This window comes from Scyliorhinus canicula, chromosome 8 (genome assembly GCF_902713615.1).
Source record: "Scyliorhinus canicula chromosome 8, sScyCan1.1, whole genome shotgun sequence".
NCBI classification, from domain to species: domain Eukaryota; kingdom Metazoa; phylum Chordata; class Chondrichthyes; order Carcharhiniformes; family Scyliorhinidae; genus Scyliorhinus; species Scyliorhinus canicula.
In genome coordinates, this window is record NC_052153.1 from 143,182,605 (window position 1) to 143,206,123 (window position 23,519).

A 23,519-nucleotide genomic window follows, 5' to 3' on the forward strand; every position below is an offset into this window, starting at 1 on the left:
TTGTCTGATGTTATATTTTTGTTGAAGACATAATGGTGTCAAGTAAAACCATTTTGTTTTCACATGTAAATTGCTCTGGCAGTTTCGTCTAGATATGTTTTGGTTGGCATTATAGTAGAAACATAAGACCAACCTCTTATATTTTCAGCTATTTTTGACACTGGCTTAATCATTTAATATTCTGTGAACTTATGTACATGCACCATGTTACATTTTAATGTACAAATTTTGTTTTAAATGTGGAGGGAGTGTAATATATTGTATAATCGGAGCATTTTGTTATACTGCCCTCTCTACTGCCCTCTCTGTCAGGGAGGTGTAAACAAAGTTAGTTGAATAATGTTTGCCTGCTGTGAGTCCACATGCTAATGCTTTCTCAATGCAACATATAACAATGCCTTCAGAGAGGATGCAGAAAAGCTGGTGTGATTACAATTATAGATTGACGAAGCTGAGATTTTTTACATTTGAGAAGATAAGGTTGACTGGAGATTTAAGAGTGATGCTCAAAACCATGAGGGGTCTAGGCATAGTTCACAGAGAGAATTCAAATTGCAGATTCAACTGGGGAATTCAAAAGAGAATTAATAATAATAATGATAATAATTGCTTATTGTCACAAGTAGGCTTCAATGAAGTTACTGTGAAAAGCCCCTAGAATTGGATAAGTATCTGAAGTAAATACTTGCTGGACTAAGGAGAAAGGATAAGGGTTAGTAGAGTTGCTCTTGCAGAGAGCCACATAGACAAAACTGGTTAAATGGCAGTGGTGGGGAGTATGTGTTGTTGGTTGGGGGTGGGGAGCGTATAATAGCATGGACAGGATTCCCTTCATGATCCCCCAGCCTGACCCGGATACAATGTTGTGGTGTGGCGGAGAGGGCCTCAGATGGGAATTCCATCCATGCTCCACTTAATAGTCACTTAAGAGATTTGTCGCACCCAACCTCAATTTTTAGGCTAGGGAGCACTCAGAGACTGAGTGTGGGAAACAAAATAGGTTGATTCGGGTGCGAAGGGGAAGTAGGGGCGGGTGACTCCGTTGCTAGGCACCTTCAGACTTAGTGCTCCTCCACCTATGAACCATAGACATCTAACCATCCCTCCTCTCCTCCACCTACCCCAAACTGAGATCGCTCCCCTTGCAGTCCCACAGAGCATCTCCTACCCTTCCCTCCTTGGGACCCCTGGTGATTACCATCACTGCGGTTCCTGGGACTTTAGTCTCAGGCACAGCCCTGCAGTACCTCTTCAGGCCACTGCATCAATGTACCTAGCTTGGCTGGAGAGCTGTCAGCCAATCCGATTGGTCGACAACTCTCCAAGGTGGGGCTTACTTCAAAGTATGGATGGAAGTACTGCCTGCTGCCAGTCAATGCACATTGGAGTGTGAAATGCCAGCAGGCTTGTTGGAGTCGGTGGAATGCCTCTCTGGATGACAGGTGCCGAACGCTCACCACCCTGGAATTTCAGGCCAATAATTCAGTTTGCCCTTTAAAGAGAAACTACCACCATCAGTATTCTTTCAAATAAAAGCATGACAAAGAATTATTTGCCTTCTGAGTTTGTTGAGTTTTGAAAAATAAGTACAATTTATGACACAATATGGGGAAACTAGCCCAAGGGAGCTACTGATATTGGCAGTATGAGGGAACTGAATTAATAACCCAAAATTTGAGCAGGGTATCTCGTGGCATGTTCCATTAATTACACAATTTCCCTCGCCCTTGATCTCAAAGAAGTTTTGCACTAAAACGTGCCAGATCTGTGAGCTGATAATGGCATGGAGAAGTCAATGGGACATCTGGGACTTCAGTGAGCAGTGGTAGCAACATTCTAACTCTTCAACCAATGAGATTTAAGGATTGAAAAGGAGAGAAATTAATGAGTTGGAAAGGGGATACAAAACAAAGAACAAAGAAAAGTACAGCACAGGAACAGGCCCTTCGGCCCTCCAACCCTGCACCGAACATGCTGCCCGTCTAAACTGAAATCTTCTACACTTCCGGGGTCTGTATCCCTCTATTCCCATCCTATTCATGTATTTGTCAAGATGCCTCTTAAATGTCTCTGACTATCCATCCTGTCTGTGCCCCTCATAATTTTGTAGACCTCTAACAGGTCAAAATGACTTGCCAATTTTTATACTCACTGCCCTGGCCAATGAAGGCAAGCAAGCCGTATGCCTTTTTGACTACCTCTCCACCTGTGTTGCCCTTTTCAGTGACCTGTGGACCTGTACACCTTGATCTCTCTGACTGTCAATAATCTTGAGGGTTCTACCATTCACTGTATATTCCCTATCTGTATCGCCCCTGCTTCCACCACCTCCTCCGGCAGCGATTTCCAGGCACCCATTACCCTCTGTGTAAAAAACCTGCCTCATACATCTCCTCTAAACCTTGCCCCTCGCACGTTAAACCTATGCCCCCTGGTAATTGACCCCTCTACCCTGGGAAAACGTCTCTGACTATCCATCCTGTCTATGCCCCTCATAATTTTGTAGACCTCTATCAGGGCGCCCCTCAACCTCCGTCGTTCCAGTAAGAATAAACTGAGTTTATTCAACCTCCCCTCATAGCAAATACCCTCCATACCAGGCAACATCCTGGTAAATCTCTTCTGCACCCTCTCTAAAGCCTCCACATCCTTCTGATAGTGTGGCGACCAAAATTGAACACAGTACTCCAAGTGTGGCCTAACTAAGGTTCTATACAGCTGCAACATGACTTGCCAATTTTTATACTCAATGCCCCAGCCAATGAAGGCAAGCAAGCCGTAGGCCTTCTTGACTGCCTCTCTACCTGTGTTTCCCCTTTCAGTGATCTGTGGACCTGTACACCTAGATCTCACTGACTGTCAATACTCTTGAGGGTTCTACCATTCACTGTATATCCCCTACCTGTATTAGACCTTCCAAATGCATTGCCTCACATTTGTCCGGATTAAACTCCATCTGCCATCTCTCCGCCCAAGTCTCCAGAAGATCTAAATCCTGCTGACAATCCTCATCGCTATCCGCAATTCCACCAACCTTTGTGTCGTCCGCAAACTTACTAATCAGACCAGTTACATTTTCCTCCAAATCATTTATATATACTACGAACAGCAAAGGTCCAAGCACTGATCCCTGCGGAACACCACTCGTCACAGCCCTCCAATCAGAAAAGCACCCTTCCATTGCTACTCTCTGCCTTCTATGACCAAGCCAGTTCTGTATCCATCTTGCCAGCTCACTTCTGATCCCATGTGACTTCACCTTTTGTACCAGTCTGCCTTGAAGGACCTTGTCAAAGGCCTGACTGAAGTCCATATAGACAATATCCACTGCTCTACCTGCATCAATCATTTATGTGACCTTCTCGTGAAACTCTATTAAGTTAGTGAGACAAGACCTCCCCTTCACAAAACCGTGCTTCCTCTTGCTAATATGTCCACTTGCTTCCAAATGGGAGTGGATCCTATCTCAAAGAAATCTCTCCAGTAATTTCCCTACCACTGACGTAAGGCTCACTGGCCTGTAAAAGAACAAAGAACAAAGAAAATTACAGCACAGGAACAGGCCCTTCGGCCCTCCCAGCCTGTGCCTATTCAGATCCTTTATCTAAACCTGTTGCCTTATTTTCCAAAGATCTACTTCCCTCTGTTCACCGCCCGTTCATATATCTGTCCAGATGCATCTTAAATGATGCTATCGTGCCTGTCTCTATCACCTCCGCTGGCAAAGCGTTCCAGGCACCCACCACCCTCTGCATAAAAGAACAAAGAAAATTACAGCACAGGAACAGGCCCTTCTGCCCTCCCAGCCTGCGCCGATCCAGATCCTTTATCTAAACCTGTTGCCTATTTTCCAAGGATCTACAGTAGTTCCCTGAATTATCCTTGCTACCCTTTTTTTTTTATAAATTTAGATTACCCAATTATTTTTTCTATTAAGGGGCAATTTAGTGTGGCCAATCCACCTACTCTGCACATTTTTTTTTGGGTTGTGGGGGCGAAACCCACGCAGACACGGGGAGAATGTGCAAACTCCACACGGACAGTGACCCAGAGCCGGATCGAACCTGGGACTTCAGCGCCGTGAGGCGGTTGTGCTAACCACTAGGCCACCGTGCTGCCCTTTGCTACCCTTCTTAAACAAAGGAACTACATTGGCTATTCTCCAGTCCTCCGGGACATCACCTCAAGACAGTGAGAATCCATAGATTTCTGTTGAGGCCTCAGCAATTTCCTCTCTTGCCTCCTTCAGTATTCTGGGGTAGATCCCATCAGGCCCTGGGGACTTATCCACCTTAATAGTTTTGAAGACGCCAACACCTCGTCCTTTTGGATCTCAATGTGACCCAGGCTATCTACGCACCCTTTTCCAGACTCAACATCCACCAATTCCTTCTGTTTGGTGAATACTGATGCAAAGTATTAATTTAGTACCTCGCCCATTTCCTCTGGCTCCACACATAGATTCCCTCCCCTGTCCTTCAGTGGGCCAACCCTTTCCGTGGCTACCCTCTTGCTTTTTATGTACGTGTAAAAAGCCTTAGGATTTTCCTTAACCCTATTTGCCAATGACTTTCATGACCCCTTTTAGCCCTCCTGACTCCTTGCTTAAGTTCCTTCCTACTTTCCTTATATTCCACACAGGCTTCCTCTGTTCCTAGCCTTCTAGTCCTGACAAATGCCTCCTTTTTCTTTTTGATGAGGCCTACAATATCTCTCATTATCCAAGGTTCCTGAAATTTGCCGTATTTATCCTTCTTCCTCACAGGAACATGCCGGTCCTGAATTGCTTTCAACTGACATTTGAAAGCCTCACACGTGTCAGATGTTTATTTACCCTCAAACATCCGCCCCCAACCTAGGTTCTTCAATTCCCGTCTCATCTTGTTATAAGTAGCCTTCCCCCAATTTAGCACATTCACTCTGGGACCACTCTTGTCCATGTCCACCAGCACTTTAAAACAGCCCCTTCTCTCGTTCGATTTGGATTTGAATTGGATTTAATCAACTTAATGACCAAATAACAAAGAGAGAGAAAGGAAGACTGGATTTACATTAAGAGAGAAAATGATTACTGAAAAGTATGAATGTTACATTTTTAAAACCGCTTACAATTTTAGCATTCAAAAAACTATCTTCATTGTGGAGTTTAATTGTCAATTAATGCTTAAGTGCAGCAATTTCCCAAATATGCGGGGAGGGTGACAGCAAGTTATTGTTTTTGCAACTCCTCACGGCAAAATGGTTCACATTGTCCAGCAACTTGTGGTAGTATTATCTAAATAGACAACGGCAGCACAATTTCGAGGTGCAGAAGGATCTGGGTATTCATGTGCCTGAGTTACAAATAATCAAGGAATGCTATACTTTATATCTCGGTGGCACCGGTGCACAGTGGTCAGCACTTTTGTTTCACGGCGCCAGGGATCTGCATTCGATTCTGACCTTGTGTGACTGTGTGGAGTTTGTATGTTCTCCCCGTGTCTACTTGGGTTTCCTCCTGTTGCACCAGTTTCCTCCAACAGTCAAAAGATGTGCAGGTTAGGTGGATTGGCCATGGTAAATTGCCCCTTAATGTCCAAAGATTTGCAGGTTAGGTGGGGTTATAGGTGTCATAATATATACCAATATATCATGGTGCAGACACACACTGATGGACGCACATAGGGACCAATCAACATGTACAAACACCGCAGCCAATCACCAGTTAGAATACACACACTATAAAGGCAGAGGGCACCACGGTTCCTGCTCATTCTGGGTGTTGCCTCTGAGTATAACAGGAACTCATCCAGTCCAGCACGGACTCACAACACGTGCTGAGAGAGTCAACTGGTTCAGACAAGGCTTAGGTCTCTAGTTCAAGTTAGCATTATTTAGACCCACAGTCATCGTGTGTTAGTTAGTTAGAAGTAGTTAATAAAATTGAGTTGAACCTTCATCTGTGTTGGAAGTGTCTGTTCATCTCTCAAGCCTCCACAAGCCAACACATCAATAGGGTTGCGGGGATGGGGTGGGGAAAAGGCCTAGGTAGGGTGCTTTTATCGGAGGGTCGGTGCTGATTCAATGGGCTGAATAGCCTCCTTCTGCATTGTAGGCTTTCTATGGATTTGTCGTTCATGCCAAATCACTCCCTCGCCACAAGTTGCTGGCCGATTGATGCACAAAAGTCACCGTTATTTTGGCAGCAAATTCTGGTCTATATTACATTGTTCTTTGTGGGAACTTTCAGTGCCCAGATTGGCTGCGGTGGACATATTTCCCACATTACAACAGTGAATCGACTTCAAAAGTACTTTATTGGTGTAAAGTGATTTGGAACCTCTGAGATTTTGAAAGGCACAATATTAATACAAGTCTTTTCAATGTATTTGCTGGCTGTAGTTTTGAAGTTTTGCTGCACCTTGTATGTAAAAACAAAATTGGGCATTCTATCTTCAAATTTCCATTACCTACCATAGGGTCCCCTTCATTATGGTGGAATGGACATGATCGACTTTACAAATATTTCTGCATTTTCAATAAGTTTTTTCTGCTGGTAATAACTCTTTCATTAGTATTTTAACATTATATGTATCACAGCAGACAACCATCTAAGCGGTATATGAGAAAATGTGATTATACGCTGACATTTGTTTCTTGCTATTGATTTAAGCAGTTATTGTTCCCCTATAATTTGGTGTGTTCATTCGGCTGCTCCACTTTGATTTTGGAATGTATCTTCCAATACTCTTGCAGATATGTTCAGGCATGCGATACATTCTCTTTTGAAGCTTGCCTAGGAGCTCACCCATTTATTGAGATGCTGCCTTGTTTCATTATGTTTCAGGATTTGTAATGGCATCTGCTATTTCACTGATGTACTTAATTATTGTACAGGTTAATTTGTTTCAGTGTTAAGCTTTTGAACGAACAATCTGACAGTCGGAGTGGGCAACAATTCTGTTGCATCAATAAATCAACAGAGTAACTGAGACATTTTGCAAATTCTTGCTAAAATCCATTCAATTTCTGCAGGTCTTCCGTGGAAATGTCGATAACAACACTCCACATGCAAATTCATTTAATCCTCCTATCGAGGCTCAGTACATACGACTGTATCCTCAGGTCTGTCGGAGACACTGTACATTGAGGATGGAGCTGCTTGGTTGTGAAATGTCAGGTAAACTCAGCGTCACACTCTGCACTGTGTTGTTGGAAATACCTATTTTAAAACGGTTGCATTTAAAAGCATTCATTTTGTTGATTAAAATATGAATTATATATTAGCTTTCCGACAGTGGATTTCCTCCACTTCATGTAATTCCTACCAAATTCCAATGGCAGCAGCTGTGATTAATCACCGGTTATGAATCTTAATCACACAAGCAGTCATTCACAGGTTCAAGTGAAGGTTTATGGAATAAAGACCTTAATTTGTTGGCCGACTGGTAACGGACCACACAGATGTAAAATCTTCTGCTGTTATTACAGGGTAAAAATTGGCGTGGTATGAAATGTGTAAGAGGAGCTTTGCACGGAAATGTATTTGCAGAAACCCTTCATCATGGAAACTTGCTCTTTCTCCTTTTCAGATCACACCTTTCCGAGTTGCATGAGAAGGTGCAATATAGGGGCTGGTTTAGTACACTGGGCTAAATCGCTGGCTTTTAAAGCAGACCCAGGCAGGCCAGCAGCACGGTTCAATTCCCGTACCAGCCTCACCGAACAGGCGCCGGAATGTGGCGACTAGGGGCTTTTCACAGTAATTTCATTTGAAGCCTACTTGTGAGAATAAGCGATTTTCATTCATTTCATTATAAATGCAAGTCTTTTTCTTTCAAAATCGCTTCTGTCTGTGTTGATTTTTCTTCCTGTCTGAACTCATTCCCCTTCACTGCAGGAGGAGTTTAGTGGTTTCTGTGCTCTGGTCTCTTGACCCTCTCCCTTGTACCACCCCTGCAAAGAATAGTTACAATGAACTAATCAAAATCCAGCTGTCATTAAACATCTGCTTACAATATCCACAGTCTAATTGTATTTACAATGGTTTCCAGCGCAGAGATTGTGATGATTTGGCAAATAAAAGCGGAAGCTTTTTAAGGGTATGAATTAAGGGACAAGCTGAGGTTGCCGTAACTTACATCTAATATATTCAATACTTACCTTAGGTGAACATTCCTTACCATTTGTAAAAAAACAAATTCTACTTTGCTGATGAGACATTTTTTTAAAAAATTGACTACAAATATATATTTTTCTTCATCTTTTGATTTATCATCCACAAAGAAAAATTAGTTATAATTTCCATTCTCTCGCAATGATATAAACTGTAGCATAAACCACAGTACTGAATACTAATTTACAAATTGCTTCAATTTTTGTAGAATTTACAGCACAGATTTCAGCCATTTGGCCCATCCAGCCAGTGCCAGATCACTGAAAGAACCATCCAATTAGCCTTACTCAACTGCCCTTTCACCATTGCCCTGCAAATATTTATTTTTCATGTAAAGAACCAATTTACTTTTGAAAATTGAAGCAAGCTGTGCTGTGACTGGCATTTTAATCCTCATCTTCTCTTCTGACGTGCATTACCTCATTGTTTGACCAATTTTGCCTTCTCCATGCTGCTCTCCCTCACTGCCTAAATTGAATGTTCCCTTCCAACCTGCTGTCCACCATTGACTGACCTGACCTGTCCACCTCAACCGCACGAACTGACTGATTGTCCTTCCTTCTGTTTTGCTCTCTCTCTGTGCTTAACTGATTGTCCCTCCTACTGACCTCCCCTTCCTCACTGACTGACTGACTGTTCCTCTCTGACCCATCCTCTCTCATTGGCTGATGAATTATTCTCTCTGCCCCGCTCTCATTTGGGTTTACAGATTGTTCCTGTGTGACCCATCCTCTCTCAGGTTAATCCATTCTCCCTCAGACTGACTGAAGATGTCCTCTCTGATCTGTTCCACCTCATAGACTGGCCAATTGTGCCCCCTTTGACCTGATCCCCCTCACTGACTGAACAATTATCCCCTTTCTAGCTATTCCTTCACACGGACTCACCAATTACATAAGAACAAGGAGTAGGCAATTCAGATCCTCGAGCTCCCTACGCCATTCAATACAATCATGGCTGATCTCCTCTCAGCCTCAACTCCACTTTCCTGCTCCTTCTCAATTACCCTTCAACCCATTGTTAATTAAAAATCTGTCTATCTCCTCCTTAAATTTACTCAATGTTCCAGCATCCCCCCACTCTAAGGTAGTGAATTCCACAAATTCATGACTCTTTGAGAGAAGTAATTTCTCCTCATCTCTGTTTTAAATCTGCTACACCTTATCCTGAAACCTCACAATCTAAATTGCCCACAAGAGGAAACATCCGCTCTACCTCTACTTGGTCAATACCTGTTATCATCTTATATCCCTCAATTACATCTCCTCTCCTTCTACACTCAAGAGAGTATAGGCCTAAACTGTTCAACCTCTCTTCATAAGACAACCCTCTCATCTCTGGAATCAATGTAGTGAACCTCCTCTGAACTGCTTCTAATACATCCCTCCTCAAATAAGAGGACCAAAACTGTGCACAGCACTCCATGTGCAGTCTCACCAATGCCTTGTACAGTTGCAACAACATTTACCTAGTTTTATACTCTATTCCTTGAGCTATAAAGGTCAAAATTGTCCCTTTACTAACTCCTCCTTCACACTCACTGAACAATTGTCCTGTCCCTGACATTCTCCTATCACTGAAGTTACAAGGTCATAAATTGCTAAATGCACACAAATGAACATGCAAAGAATCAACATCACTATGGTGGCAAATCTAATTTTTCTGCTTCAGCTAATTGGATAAATGGGCCATCATGGAAATAAATTGCAATATCCAAGGAAATTTGTTTATTGCACAGGAAGATTAAAGACTGTTATCTCTCCCACGCCTCACGCAACTCCCGGCCCCCAACAACGGCAATTCTCCGTGTGGCCGGGTGCCAGTTTTTGTACGCATAGGAGAATGGCGTCCCGGCGTTGGAGCGATTTTCCGACCCTGTGGGGGTTTGGAGAATTCCACCCCTTATCCTTCGTCTGTGATCCTTTTCGGCAGTTGACAAATATGCAAGTTACAAAAGAAATTCAGCCCTCAAAGAGGTTAATCTGCGACCTTTCATTATAATGGTGATTGGAAAATACTGAATCACTGAGACGAACACCATCTATGGAAATGCATTTTGTTGCAGAGGCGGAGAAACTAGCTGGTGTGCTCTCTTCCAGAGATGTTGAAAGATGTTGAAAGTTTTGAGTCCCTTCTAATGCTTTGAGAATTGAACTTTGCCCACTTGTCTGTGAGTTAATATTCCGCCATGCAGTTGGCATTAGGCAACTTGTGGGAATTGCATGTCGATGGCTTAATTATTTCTTTGTTTTTTTAAGTATCTTAGAATATGGAAATAAGTTATGCTCTTTGAAACGTTGTGCTGCGCAGTTTTAGAATTGTACTTTTCCCCATATCTCCAGAATGAGACAGCTGCAGAAGAATATTTGGCAGATATTAGGATTTTTGGACCAATTTTGCACTGAACGGATTTGGAAAGGAATTCCATTTAAATATTTGATTTATTAAATTAAAACAAATTTAAAATAAAATATAGAGTTGAAAAATGTTTAAAATGCTGACAAGCTGAGCATTCAAGATATTTCCCTGCAAGTGAAGCAATTTGTTCACTGCTGCCAGTAATTAGCAAGCACCTCGCCCATTATGTTTAGAAGTCATAGATCCTAAATGTACGGTAAGGATTATCAGCCACAGGTTATTCCCTCTGGTTATGAAGGCAGATATAAATTAGGGGGAGCATAATTCTGAAACTCAGGTTACATAAACAGAAAGCCACAATGCCAAACTTCTGTCGCACTCAGAAGCTCTTAGAATAGAGGAAAGTGAATAGAATTTGTTAGCAGTAAATCAGATATTATCCACTGATGGGGGAAGTGTGAGGTCTTCATTAATTTATAGAATTATGGGAAGTCAAGCACTAACTGGCGTTAGTGACTGATCAGAACTATTGCTCTGTGTAAATAGCTGAAGAAATAAATAGATTAATGTTTGTTTCCTACCATGTTTCCATGAAGTGTGAACTAGTTAGCTTTCTGAAAAATCAGAGTGCTATGATGGATGTTATCTGTTTTAATAATTTCAGGAATGCGGTGGTATTTTGTAAAGTTGCCTGTCTGTGTGACCATGATTGTAATAACATAATATTAATTTTTATTATTGTCACAAGTAGGCTTACATTAACACTGCAATGAACTTACTGTGAAAATCCCCTAGTCGCCACATTCCGGCACCTGTTCTGGTACACTGAGGGAGAATTCAGAATGTCCAATTCACCTAACAGCATGTCTTTCGGGACTTGTGGGAGGAAACCAGAACACCCGGAGGAAACCCATGCAGACACAGAGAAAAGGTGCAGACTCCACACAGACAGTGAGCCAAGCGGGAATGAAACCTGGGACCCCGGCACTGTGAAGCATCTGTGCGAATCACTGTGCTACCGTGCCGCCTATAATTAATTAAACTGGGGGAAGGTTAGCAGAGACAGCTTGTCTGTGACATTGAGAGATAAAAGGATAAAGGTGTAAGGTTCATGGATTTGTAATGAGAGGTTAGATTTACAAGGTTGGGTATAAAATTTGCGTTATGAGAAGGGAAGCACACAGAAACATGAGTTGGGGATAAATTTAACCTCCCCCATGGCAGGCAGGATATGATCGAGGTGGGGAGAGGCAAGCAGTTATTAAATGCATAACAACATGAAACATGACCACAGCACACTGTAATCATGCCGACTTCTAGTTTCACAGCGGCATGTGGGTTAATGCTGAGAATATTTAAATGAGATTTTGTTCCTCAGATTTTAACACTCGGTGCAATCGCTTCTCCCTATGCTGTCCTTCTCCACAATGTTTCTCACGTGCAACCTCTCCTTCTCAAGGTCTCTTCCCCGCCATTTCTCTCAGCTGCAGGGTTAGATTCTCCGCTGCCGGGATGCTCCATTTTGCCAGCAGCCCAGAGGTTTCCCAACAGCATGGAGATGCCCCACAATGGGAAACCCCATTGACCAGCCGGCGAAACGGAGCATTCCACCAGCATGTTGAACCAGAAATCTGGCGCGGCGGGACGGAGAATCCAGCCCGTGATCTCTCCCTTCCCCAGGAAATCTTTCTTACACCACAGGAACTTCAACCCCCCCCCCCTCCCCACACGATTGCTATCTCCCTTCTGGTTGCTGTCCCTCTGAGTCTCTATCAATCCAAGATTTCCAATTGCAGGGGCAAGTCAGCAGCGGTTCCCTACTTTCAGGCAAAAACTCAACATTTCCAGGCTTCCTGGGTGCAGACATTTGTCCCCATTCTTGGTGGCACAGTGGTTAGCGCTGCTGCCTCACAACGCCAGGGACCCCAGGTTCAATTCTGGCCTTGGGTGACTGTGTGGAGTTTTCACGTTCTTCCTATATTTGTGTCGGGTTCCTCCCACAGTCCAAAGATGTGCAGGTTAGGTGGATTGGCATTATCAATGCACAGGGTTAAGGGAATAGGGTGGGGGAGTGGGCCTGGGCAATGTGCTCTTTCAGAGTGTTGTTGCAGACTCCTTCTGCACTGTAGAGATTCTGTGGATTCTCTCCATGCTGCCCTGTAAATATCAGTGCCAGTTCATCTGTTACATTCCGTCTTTTACTATTTCTCACAACTCAATACAAGGCACTGTGAATCACCTCAAAAATTTGGGCCTGACATATGGAAGCCGTTAACAACACTGCATCTAAGAAAGTATCTCGAGCCATCCCGTATTTGAAATATTCCATTTGCACCCACATTTATACCCTTGCATCCATGGAAACTTTGGAGCTAAAGTCAGTGAAATATAGCACAGAACTGCACAAATCAAGCTCAAGTGTATGTATTACTGTTTTAAGTAGATAAGTGTAAAGCAGGGTTTCTGCAATATCAGTGCAATAAAATATGATATATGCACATTTGACAGCACTTTGCAATGTTTCATAATGGAGACATTTGTCATATAATTGGTATTCCCAATGGAGTTCTCGTTCATATTTCAGAGAATTGCAAAGAGCAATTAAATAGATTGCCGCAATGAGTTTCTAAACCTCAGTAATTGTAAGACAGGAATATACACCTATATGACTAATTTTGGTGAAGCCATTTTTATTGCTGAATTTGAACATAATATTTTTGTTAAATGAACATATTCTGAACTGCTAGAGTTACAAAGAATCTGTCATAAGTGTGTGAATTCAGCAGGAAGTGGCAAAAAATGGGATCAGGTTCAGGGACATCCCACAGGAGTCTTCCATTCTAGAAGAGGAAAACCGTGAGGTGGAAAGGTTGTGAGCTTCCTTTGTGGGATCTAGCGAACCCTGCTGCCACTGATCCCACAAAGAAAAATAGTGTAGTTTCCTTGTCCATTTCAAGGCTGATTCACTTTGCATACACTTCAAACTGACAGGATAACTGCAAAGGTTTCCCTGCTCAGGCCTGAGTTAAGATTGTAGCCTGGGCTCAATGACACCAACACATCCCATCATGGAATCACTTCCCATCCACTCCCCAAGCCCACTTGGCCCATCATGTCTGTGTCAGCTCACTGTAAAAGCAACTCAGCTGGTCCCACTCCCCCATCCTTTCCCCTAGCCCTGCATTTTTTTTCTCTTCAGCTGTGTTTCCAATTTTCTACCACTGAGTTACTAAATGCTTCAAAGCCTGATAGGGGTCTGGATTTTCACTCCCAAGATGGATACACAAAGCTGAGAATATTCCCAGCTACCTCAGAAAAAAGTGCCCCAAGTGGCGGGATCTTCGTACCAAGGGGTGGGCAGGCGAGGGTGTCGCCACCCCAGAGAAAGATTGAATGTGGTGAGAGGAGGTTGTGAGTGCAGAAAAGGGCTAGTTAAAAGGCATGCCTTTGTTTTGTAGAATCTTTTTTAAACATTAGGTCTTCGGACCTCATGCCTCACAACCCTTCACATCCCATCCACTCTCCATGCCCATAATGTCAACTCAAGCCTACCCATGCCCCTATTCACCTCAAACTGTATGCCCACTGCGAGTTTCCCAGCGGCACGGGGTGGGTTCAATGAAAAATCCCATTGACAGCGGTGGGACCAGAAGATCCCACCACTGGCTAATGAAGGCCTCCTCCAGCAGCCAAGGGGAGGTCAGAGACTCTCACCCTAAATCTCAACTTTACACTGAGGTGTAGGACCTGCACTGGGATGATAGCACTGGGAATGCAAAAATTTGCTTCAGCCCGTCTGCATTCGGGAACGGCAATATGGCAGGACCCCCATGCCTAATTATTGCCGAATAATTACTGCTGGATCTATGGGCGGAATTCTCCGCACTCACGACGGGGCGGAGAATAGCGGGCGGCGTAAATTTTTACGGCCACGCTGGTCCGACGCCCTCCCGCTATTCTCTCCCCCCCACACCCGCCTCCCGACATGAATCGCTGCCCGCCGTTTTTTTACGGCGAGCAGCGATTCACCCCTGGCCGATGGTGTAGGACCGATCGCGGGCAGCGGGTACTGACCCCTTGCACTCTTTATCCTTCCGCCGCCCCGCTGTATCCATTCGCGGGGCGGCTGAGGGGCATACCGGCCCGCGCATGCACGGGTTTCACGCAAATGCATGATGAAGTCATCCGCGCATACGCGGGTTGGAGTCGTCCAATCTGCGCATGCGCGGCTGACGTCATCTGACGCGTCAGCTGTCGCTAACTCTGGCTAGCGGGCTTAACAAAATTCGTTAAGCCCGCGATGCCGGAGTTAACGGCCGCGCGATGCTAGTCCCGACCGGGGAGCAGAATCGGTTCCCGGTCGGGGGGGGGCGGAGGCTGGCGTCAAACCCGCCCATTTTTGACGCCAACCTCACGATTTCTCGCGGGTGCGGAGAATCACGCCCTATATTCCTGTTAATGATGAGAGAAATACAGGATTGTGTTTGGTGTGATTCCTGCAATGATTGAAGTCTGTGGTTACTGACTGCCGGGACCAAAAAAATTAATAACAATTAACCTTTTTTCTCAAGGTTCTAGAGAACTATCAGCGCCATTAGAAAGGTACACCGGACGGCACGGTGATGTATTGGTTAGCATTGCTGCCTCTCAGCTCCGAGGACCCGGATTCGATTCCAGTCCGGGGTCACTGTCCATGTGGAGTTTGCACATTCTCCCCATGTCTGCGTGGGTCTCACCCCCACAACCCAAAGTTGTACAGGGTTGGTGGATTGGCCACTCTAAATTGTCCCTTAATTGGAATTTGTTTATAAAAGGCACCCCAGTCAGGGGCACGTGCCTTAACATTTGGAGGATAGAACATTGAAAGAATAATGAGGAAAAGGCATTCAGAAGATGTAGGATTGCTTTAAAACATTAAACACCTTGATGACTTCAATGTAATTCATTGAATTTTTGTATTTATAAAAGGCAAGGTCAGGTAAGCTGTGCTTGATTTGTTCTATTTTAAATTTATACTTTTAGGCTGTTCAGAGCCTCTGGGGATGAAGTCAGGACATATCCAGGATTATCAGATTACTGCTTCCAACATCTTTAGGACCCTAAATATGGATATGTTTACATGGGAACCCTGTAAAGCCCGTCTGGATAAACAAGGAAAGATCAATGCTTGGACATCAGGACGCAGTGATCAGTCGCAGTGGCTGCAGGTATTCATTATGCTTAAACTCTGGAGCTTTTCTTATTGTTACGGATAGGAGGTTAAATTAAACAGCAATAATTTGTTCTCTCACCATCCATCTCGACATAGAAAGATGTTTTGATTTGTTTACCTCTTTAAAAGTCGTGGCATATTCCCAAACCCCTCGCTTTGGTGCGACCCAATTTTCTATCAATAATGCCACAGCAACCTCACTTTAGAATAAACTCGAAGGGTGAACTTATTTGCGCACACTCAAAATGCGAAGAGGATATACAACATCGTCCCTTCGCACCCCTCCCCTCCCCTGCATTTTGCATTCATACAGTAAAAGAGGGATGGAGAAAAGAAGATGTTATAGCACAGAGGCCAGAGAGAAAACATTTGGTTCACGTCGGTCCAGAATCAAAGTCCAGTGAGGTATTTCTTCACGAAGGTCAATGGGCTGCAAACTGATACTGTATAATTCATTTTTCATGTGGTGTTGACTTCACATAATGATATCGGCATATAGTGAAGAATCATTCTTGAAGGAGATGGTACAGAGTTTCCAGCAGAAGCAGTGTAGATGGGGTTAGGTGTTGACCCTGGTTGATCCTTTACTTATGAGGCAACTAATTAAATAGTAAAATAGTGGTCTGAGACTGAGACCTGTGTCACATGACAGAGGCCGATGTCCCTTGACTCCTATCTCTTTAGTTGGGCAGCACGGTAGCATTGTGGATAGCACAATTGCTTCACAGCTCCAGGGTCCCAGGTTCGATTCTGGCTTGGGTCACTGTTTGTGCGGAGTCTGCACATCCTCCCCGTGTATGCGTGGGTTTCCTCCGGGTGCTCCGGTTTCCTCCCACAGTCCAAAGATGTGCAGGTTAGGTGGATTGGCCATGATAAATTGCCCTTAGTGTCCAAAATTGCCCTTAGTGTTGGGTGGGATTACTGGGTTATGGGGATAGGGTGAAGGTGTTGATCTTTGGTAGGGTGCTCTTTCCAGGAGCCAGTGCAGACTCGATGCAAGCCTCCTTCTGCACTGTAAATTCTATGATAATCTACATTGTCTTTGACAATGGATGTGTATCCCTCATTTTGGCTACCAAGATTGTTAAATGTCTCAACCATTAAGAATTGATAGGAAGTTTGTGGACCCTTTGTCTTAGCAGACGAGTAGACAACTGCTGGCCCACCTGGGTTATGAAATGCAGATGGCTTTTGTATAGCTCTCTTTGAATTTGGCCTGTTGCAGTCCACAGTGGGTATTTAGTGGCTCTTCAGGGATAATGATATATGAGTTTCTCTGATACTGTAAGGTAGCTTATTTTGTTCAGGACCACCGACAGACATGGCTTCGGCCAATTTAGATCTTTGTCCATTTTAAAATTGTTAGAGATAGCAATGAGCATATTTCCATATATTTTAGTAAAACAAATATAAAGGGTAAGGTCTTAGTTCCTCACATTATCTATGCACAGCATGCCATTTCCCATGTTTCTGCTACTAATTAATACATTCAGAGAACACTTGAGTTTAAAATAAATCCAAATTTTACCTAGTAATGAATTGCTTGCTCTTATAATTTAGAACACTTATTTTAAATAAAAAGTCAGCCAGACTTTGAAGTTCACAGCTTATGCCTTATATAAATCCTTATCTATTCTTAATCTCATAAATGTACTGAATGGCCTTTATTCATGTCTTCATGTTCTTTGAATCCAAAACAGTTCTCTTCTGGTCAAAGGAGTTAGGCATCATTCTATTTCATCATTTTGCACAGAATTTACAAGACCAAAACAGTTTATTGTGCATTCCTCAGCCTCATGGCCTCCTGTGTAAAACCATTTCTGTTAAATCTTTCACACTTATCTTTATTTCATCCATGTCTTCTCAACCATTCAAAACAAAATGTTTTATCTAATCTGTCGAACAATTTAGAAATGACAATACTCTTCCTTGTTCTAGTGAAAATAGCCCCAGTTTCTCAGGTCTTACTTTGTAGTATCTCCATACCAGGCAATATTTTAGTTAATGTGCGCTGAATGTTGTCCAACATTTCAATATCCATCCTCATGTGCAAAGCCCAAACTGCACACAGTGCTCCAACTGCACTCTTCCAGAGATTTTATTTAAGTTGACCATTACATTTCAACTTTCACATCTGTGCCTCTTGCTACAAAACCCCGTAAGCCAGTATTCCATTTACTGTTATTTTAAGGCCTTATGCCTCTGCTTCTTTTGTTGTCTTGTAAATCTGAACCCCCAAATTTCCAGGATTTTCTGCATCTCCCAACCTCTCCCATCCAAAATAATAATGAATACTTCCACTTTACCACAATATCCTGCGCTATATTTTTAGTGACTCCAAGTTCCATGTGTCAGTTTTTGCCCATTTCACCATCTGAATAGTATCTTTCGATTGCTAGAAGTATTTATTATTCCTCTTAAATTAGTTATTTGTGAGCTATTACTCCTTCGTGCTCTATATCCAAATAATTTGCATACACAATGAACAGAAAGCATCCTTGAACAGGTCCCTGTGATACAGTGCCACCCAACAAGAAGTTGGTTTTAACTCCCTCTCCGTTTCCAAACTTCGAACTAGCATTTAGTTCAATTTACGAGTTTGCCTCTAATTCTGTACCTCCTAATCTTCATCAATAATCTCTATATGGCACTTTATCAAAGACAATGCGGACTACGACCAATGCATTTCCCCAATCCACTGTATCTGTCACTTCCTCAATAGAATCTGATCAGGTTTGTAAAGCACATTCTTCTTTCCTGAAATCAGTAATTTCATCTTTAATTGATGAGTCCAAAATATCCCCTCACACTGATGTAACCAAGCTGATCTGTATTTATGTCCCTGCTGGTAAACGCATAATACATTGGCCACACTTCACAGAGTTCTGAAATATTGGGGATCATTTAAACTAACGCATCTGGCAGGGAATTGAGGGGATTAAGCTGGTCACTCATCACCCAATGTTACTCTCCGCTGACAAGACATTCTCTTTGTACTCTAAGGTTTGACGATACACCTCAGAACTGGAGTTGTTAATTGCTGCTTCTGTATGGCTGGATATATTAAAACCCAAACTTACTATGTTGTTAGTCCAATTCCCAGGACTTTAGTGAGATAATAATGATGTTTGCATACAAAAACATATTTTTAATACTTGTTTCCGTAAAGACAAAATTGTATTGGCGAGGTACTGCAATAAGAAGATTTGATATCAGGGTAAATACTTGTTAAAATGTATCTTTTCAATCAGTTTCCAAGGTGATGCTTTGTCACACATTACTGAAATAAGTGGCTGAGAGATTTCAGCAAGCAGTTACTAATGAAAGTGCATTGTAGGCGATTACTCCCTCGCGCTCTATATTGGTCAGAATGAAGGAAAAAAACTTATTGATTCATATTATCAACAAGACATAAATTTCTTTATAAGATGCATCTAAAATTTGAGGTAGAGTCCAGACTAAAAGCAAAGTTTAAATGATTTCCAGGACTAAAATATCATTAGCAAGCGAAAATTGAAAAAGGCACAATGGTATTCCACATCTGCTGGATCCTCACGGTGGTTGCACAGCAGCTGCACATTGCAGGAGAGGAATAGCCTCTGCCTGACAAACGTACATGGCTATTTTGTTGGAATAATGATCGGCACATGGGTTCAGTTTATTGTGTCCTGGATCTGAAGAAATCCTGCAAGGGAGGCAAAGCCTTCAGCCACCTGGGCTTTACTGGCAGCAGAAATCTCAAACTTAATGAACTGTGGTGGCTACCCAAACAAGACATCCATCATTTGGCAGATGCTGTTGTGGGCCGCAGCTTATAGGATCCTGCAGATGTCAAGAGATGAGCCATAGAATGGACAAGATGCAAAACCAGTTAAAAGCTATGGTCACCTTGACGTCCATGGGCGATGGGTGGCCACCTGCTCCTACCAGCTTTATATCATCCTCCTGAGGTTTATAATCACCTGACATGAGAACTGCAGGCTTCAGAATCACTGCTCCTCTGAGAGCACCAGGAAGATGACCCTTAGCCTATAGATCCAGTACACAGGGTCGTGCGTTATTCTAGTTGCTGTCTTGGGGCCATGCCCTCTGTTACAATTCAGATGCCTGTGGCTGTGTGGCATGCTGCAGCTGTAGCTCCTCTTGCAGTGGCCATCATGCCATTGTGGCTGATGAGCTGTACACTATTTCAGCTCCTTGGTGGTCTATCCTACTTTGGATATGTAGACCCCATGTTCCTCTGCAAGATCACAGGTAAAAAGGTTAATAGTCCCATATAGATATCCAAATCTCCTCAAGGAAATGGCACCAAGTTGCTTTTTCCAAACAAAATTAATTATATTCACTTCAAGGACCAACTCCTCGAAACACTCTTCAACTATGGGTGACCTCAGGCTTACTGCTTTCGGATTTGGATTTGGATTTATTGTTATGTGTACCAAGGTACAGTGAACAGTATTGTTCTGGTACAGTCCAGACAAATCGTTCCATATGTGAAAAACATCGGACATACAATAGATACACAATGTAAATATGTAGACATCAGGTGAAGCATATGGAATATAGTTCTCTCAGTAGAGAAGATATATGGAGAGAAGAGTTCAGTCCATAAGAAGGTCATTGAGGAGTCTGTTAGCAGCAGGGAAGAGCTGTTTTTGAACCTGTTAGTGCGTGTTCTCAGACTATTGTACCTCCTGCCTAACGGAAGAGGTTGGAAAAGAGAATAACCTGGGTGGGAGGGGTCTTTGATTATGCTGCCTGCTTTCCCAAGGCAGCGAGAGGTGCAGACAAAGTCAATGTATAGGAGGATGGTTCGCTTGATTTCCAGCTTTATACTGGTGGCTTTATACTGGCTTCAGTCCTCAATGATTTTCCACTGTGCACTCACCTTTTTTAAACTGCCGAATTGCTCATCCACAGTTAGGAAAGAGACATTGCAAGCGTAAAATACCTTTTTAGTGGCTGTTTTAATTGCCTCAATTGGCTTCCTGCTTCATGCACGGAGGTCTCCAGCTTCATTCCAAACCCGCCAGTGGGAGAGCCAGGAAGAGGTGAGAACTCTTTGGGAGAATAGCTCAATGTCATTTTTACTGTTTTCCCGGTATCACCACCAGTCTCGAATGCACCTCCAGTGACATGAAAAGATTCTGCTCAGAGATGTTGAAGCTGATGCAGTTGCTTGCTCATGGCAGTGTTAACCCAGTCAGTTCAGTGTACATAATTGTGCTTACTTTGGCTGAACAAGTTGAAAATCCTGTTATTTGAAGCTTACACGAGTCTTCACAAGAAAAATATAAGGAGGAGGATGGACCTAAAGCCCGCAGTCATCAGTAAGAACTGGGATGGGCGCAAAATCTGGTTAAAATTGGAAAACGCGATTCTCTCCGACGACATTGTGATTTCCGATTTTCGATCCACCTTGCCGGTGGAGTAACGCAAAATATATCGAGTCGAGCTTGCGAACTTGATTTTAGTATATTAGCATGTCATTAGCGAGCACTCACTCCAGGACCTCACGGAATATTCAGCAGGTGCCGACCTGATGTTGCGCCAACGCCAATTATAACAGATTTACAGAAATAAACTTGACGGCCAAACCTCCATGTGGCATTTCGAAGGTGAGCTCTTGGTCAGCCATCACCCTCAGGGTGTTAAATGTTCAGGCTGCACCAGAAAAGGTGTGGAGGACACAAATAATTTAAACTTTGAGCCGGGAATTGGGCTTGGTCTCTCAATCTCAGGGGGAGAGCCTTAATTCCCCTTCACGTCAGAGTGGCTCATGATGATTGAAGACCCTCTCACTGGGGAGGACGACTGTAGAACCCCACACTCAGGTGACACTGTGAACTCAAAAGGGTGAAGCTGCATGGAAGTTCAAATCCAATTGTCAGAGAAGTTTGACTCTTAGTGTTGAGCTGTATGGCTGTGACTGATGGTAGGCTTGTGAACTCTACAGCCTTTGTGATTTGGCAGAATGAGGGCGCTTTCTAGGGTTGTACATGTCATGCTAATTACAGGCTTCACTCGAATCACCGGTGCCTTGTCTGACACAAGAGGTAGACATTTGCCTGAATTGTTAACTCACCCTTCCTTGACTAGTCAATTATACCAGTTAAATCAGCAGACCTAAACATCAGTACCACTGATTGAAGCCAAGTTCTGAACCCTTTAGAAGCATCGGCTGAAGCATTGGATTTCAATGCTCATTCCAGGATCAGCATTACACAGATGCCACTAATATGTACCCCTATGCAAGGCGTGATGGTGATGTTTACCATCATTCACCCATTAAAGGTCATGAGGATGCAGATGCAGGTCCTATGGAAACACTCAACTGCAGTTTCACTTAATGTCAAGGTTGTGGCGACTGGGACTGAGTGGGGGAATGGTCAGAGATAAGGTGCCACTGTGTTTCACAAGGGTTCATGTGCCTCACCCTTTTGGAGTGTGAATGGGGAGGGTTTGAGGCTTACCGGAGAGTGACACACTAAGGGGGATGCACATGCGTGGATGCCCCAGAGGGGTTGAGGGCTCTGGGTCAGGGCTCTGTCAGGAATCCACTTTTGTGTTCTTTTCTTTTCAGTGCATGATTCTGTTGAGTTGGCATTCCTAGTCAGAGCATTTGAGCAGCAGCAGAGACATTGGCATGCTGTGGCACATGCCCAGAACCAGTGCCCTGTGGAGGAAGGAGAGGCTGGGCCGATAGCTGTTCCAGGAGCGGTGCTGAATGTCTCTCTGTCCTGTATTTTCTCACTTTTGCCTGCAGCCCCCACTTTGGCCTCTGCACAGGCACGGTCTTGCTCCTCCCGGGTCAGCTAAAGGGCTCTTTTTTCAAAGCGGGCGATGCATCTGTTTTTGCGCATGAATGCGGATGGCTGTGCCCACTCACCCCTGTGATGTTCAAGTTTGTCCTGCAATGAGACAGATGGGGAGCCTGTCGGTGGGATTCCTGCCGGTTCAGATGGTGATGAGGTGTGACATGCATTGGACTTGAGTGGATGCAGTAATGTGAGGAGCAGAGAAGATACTCGAGAGACCATGAGGATGGTGGGGAGAGGGAGAGGGGGTGCAGAGGACCTCATAACAAGTGTTGGCAGCTCATGAGGTGGCTGGGTCAGAGATCACCTGGGAAGTGCAAGAGGGGGTGTGTGGGGATGCAGTGAGATGGCAGACTTACCCTGGCCACGCAAAGTAGGTCTTTTAAATTTTTGTGCCACTGCTGCCCCGTCCTCTTTTGCAGTGAGCTGGCACTGACTAAGGCTGCCACTGCCTCCCAGGCAAGGGTGATGCCCTTGCTGGAAGGATGTCTGTGTGACTGTGAATAAAGCACATCTTGCTTCTGCAGCACACCATCCAAGAGTTTGGTCAGGGCTCCCACTGTGAATTAGAGCTTCCTGGCAGCAATCTCCTCTAATGGATCTGGAACAAGTGCTGTTTATACTGAGCTCCCCACTGATTGCAGAGATTATATTGTCTCAGGGTGAGTGAATCAGTGGGAGGCCGCCATGAAAACGGCGTGATTCGCATGGTTAAAAATAAGTTTTCAAACAGACTCAGTATTCCAATTTCCCGCCGCTGTGACGCTGGGATTCATGTCAGTTTTCGAACTGGAACTAAGCTTAAGTTTAATATTTTTCAATGGATCTTTGCTGTCTTGTATGTTCCGTGTGAAGTGAAATAACTGTTGTAAAATTTTTAGGGCACAATCCAACAGCCACGCTGCTCCATAAAATTAGCTCACCGTGGTGCAGCCTGGCCTTTGAAAGCCGAGAGACCCTGCTCCCGGGATCGACC

At 43.8% G+C, this 23,519-nt stretch overlaps 1 protein-coding gene across 2 annotated transcripts in view; it reads left to right on the forward strand.

Moving 5' to 3' along the window:
* Window positions 1-23,519, forward strand: part of LOC119970548 (EGF-like repeat and discoidin I-like domain-containing protein 3) — a 296,590-nt gene that overhangs the window by 215,362 nt on the left and 57,709 nt on the right. For both annotated transcript variants that reach the window (XM_038805352.1, XM_038805353.1), the window contains 2 exons: window positions 7,015-7,159; window positions 15,536-15,720. In XM_038805352.1, coding sequence (XP_038661280.1) covers window positions 7,015-7,159; window positions 15,536-15,720 — 330 coding nt within the window. The remainder of the gene's footprint in view (window positions 1-7,014; window positions 7,160-15,535; window positions 15,721-23,519) is intronic.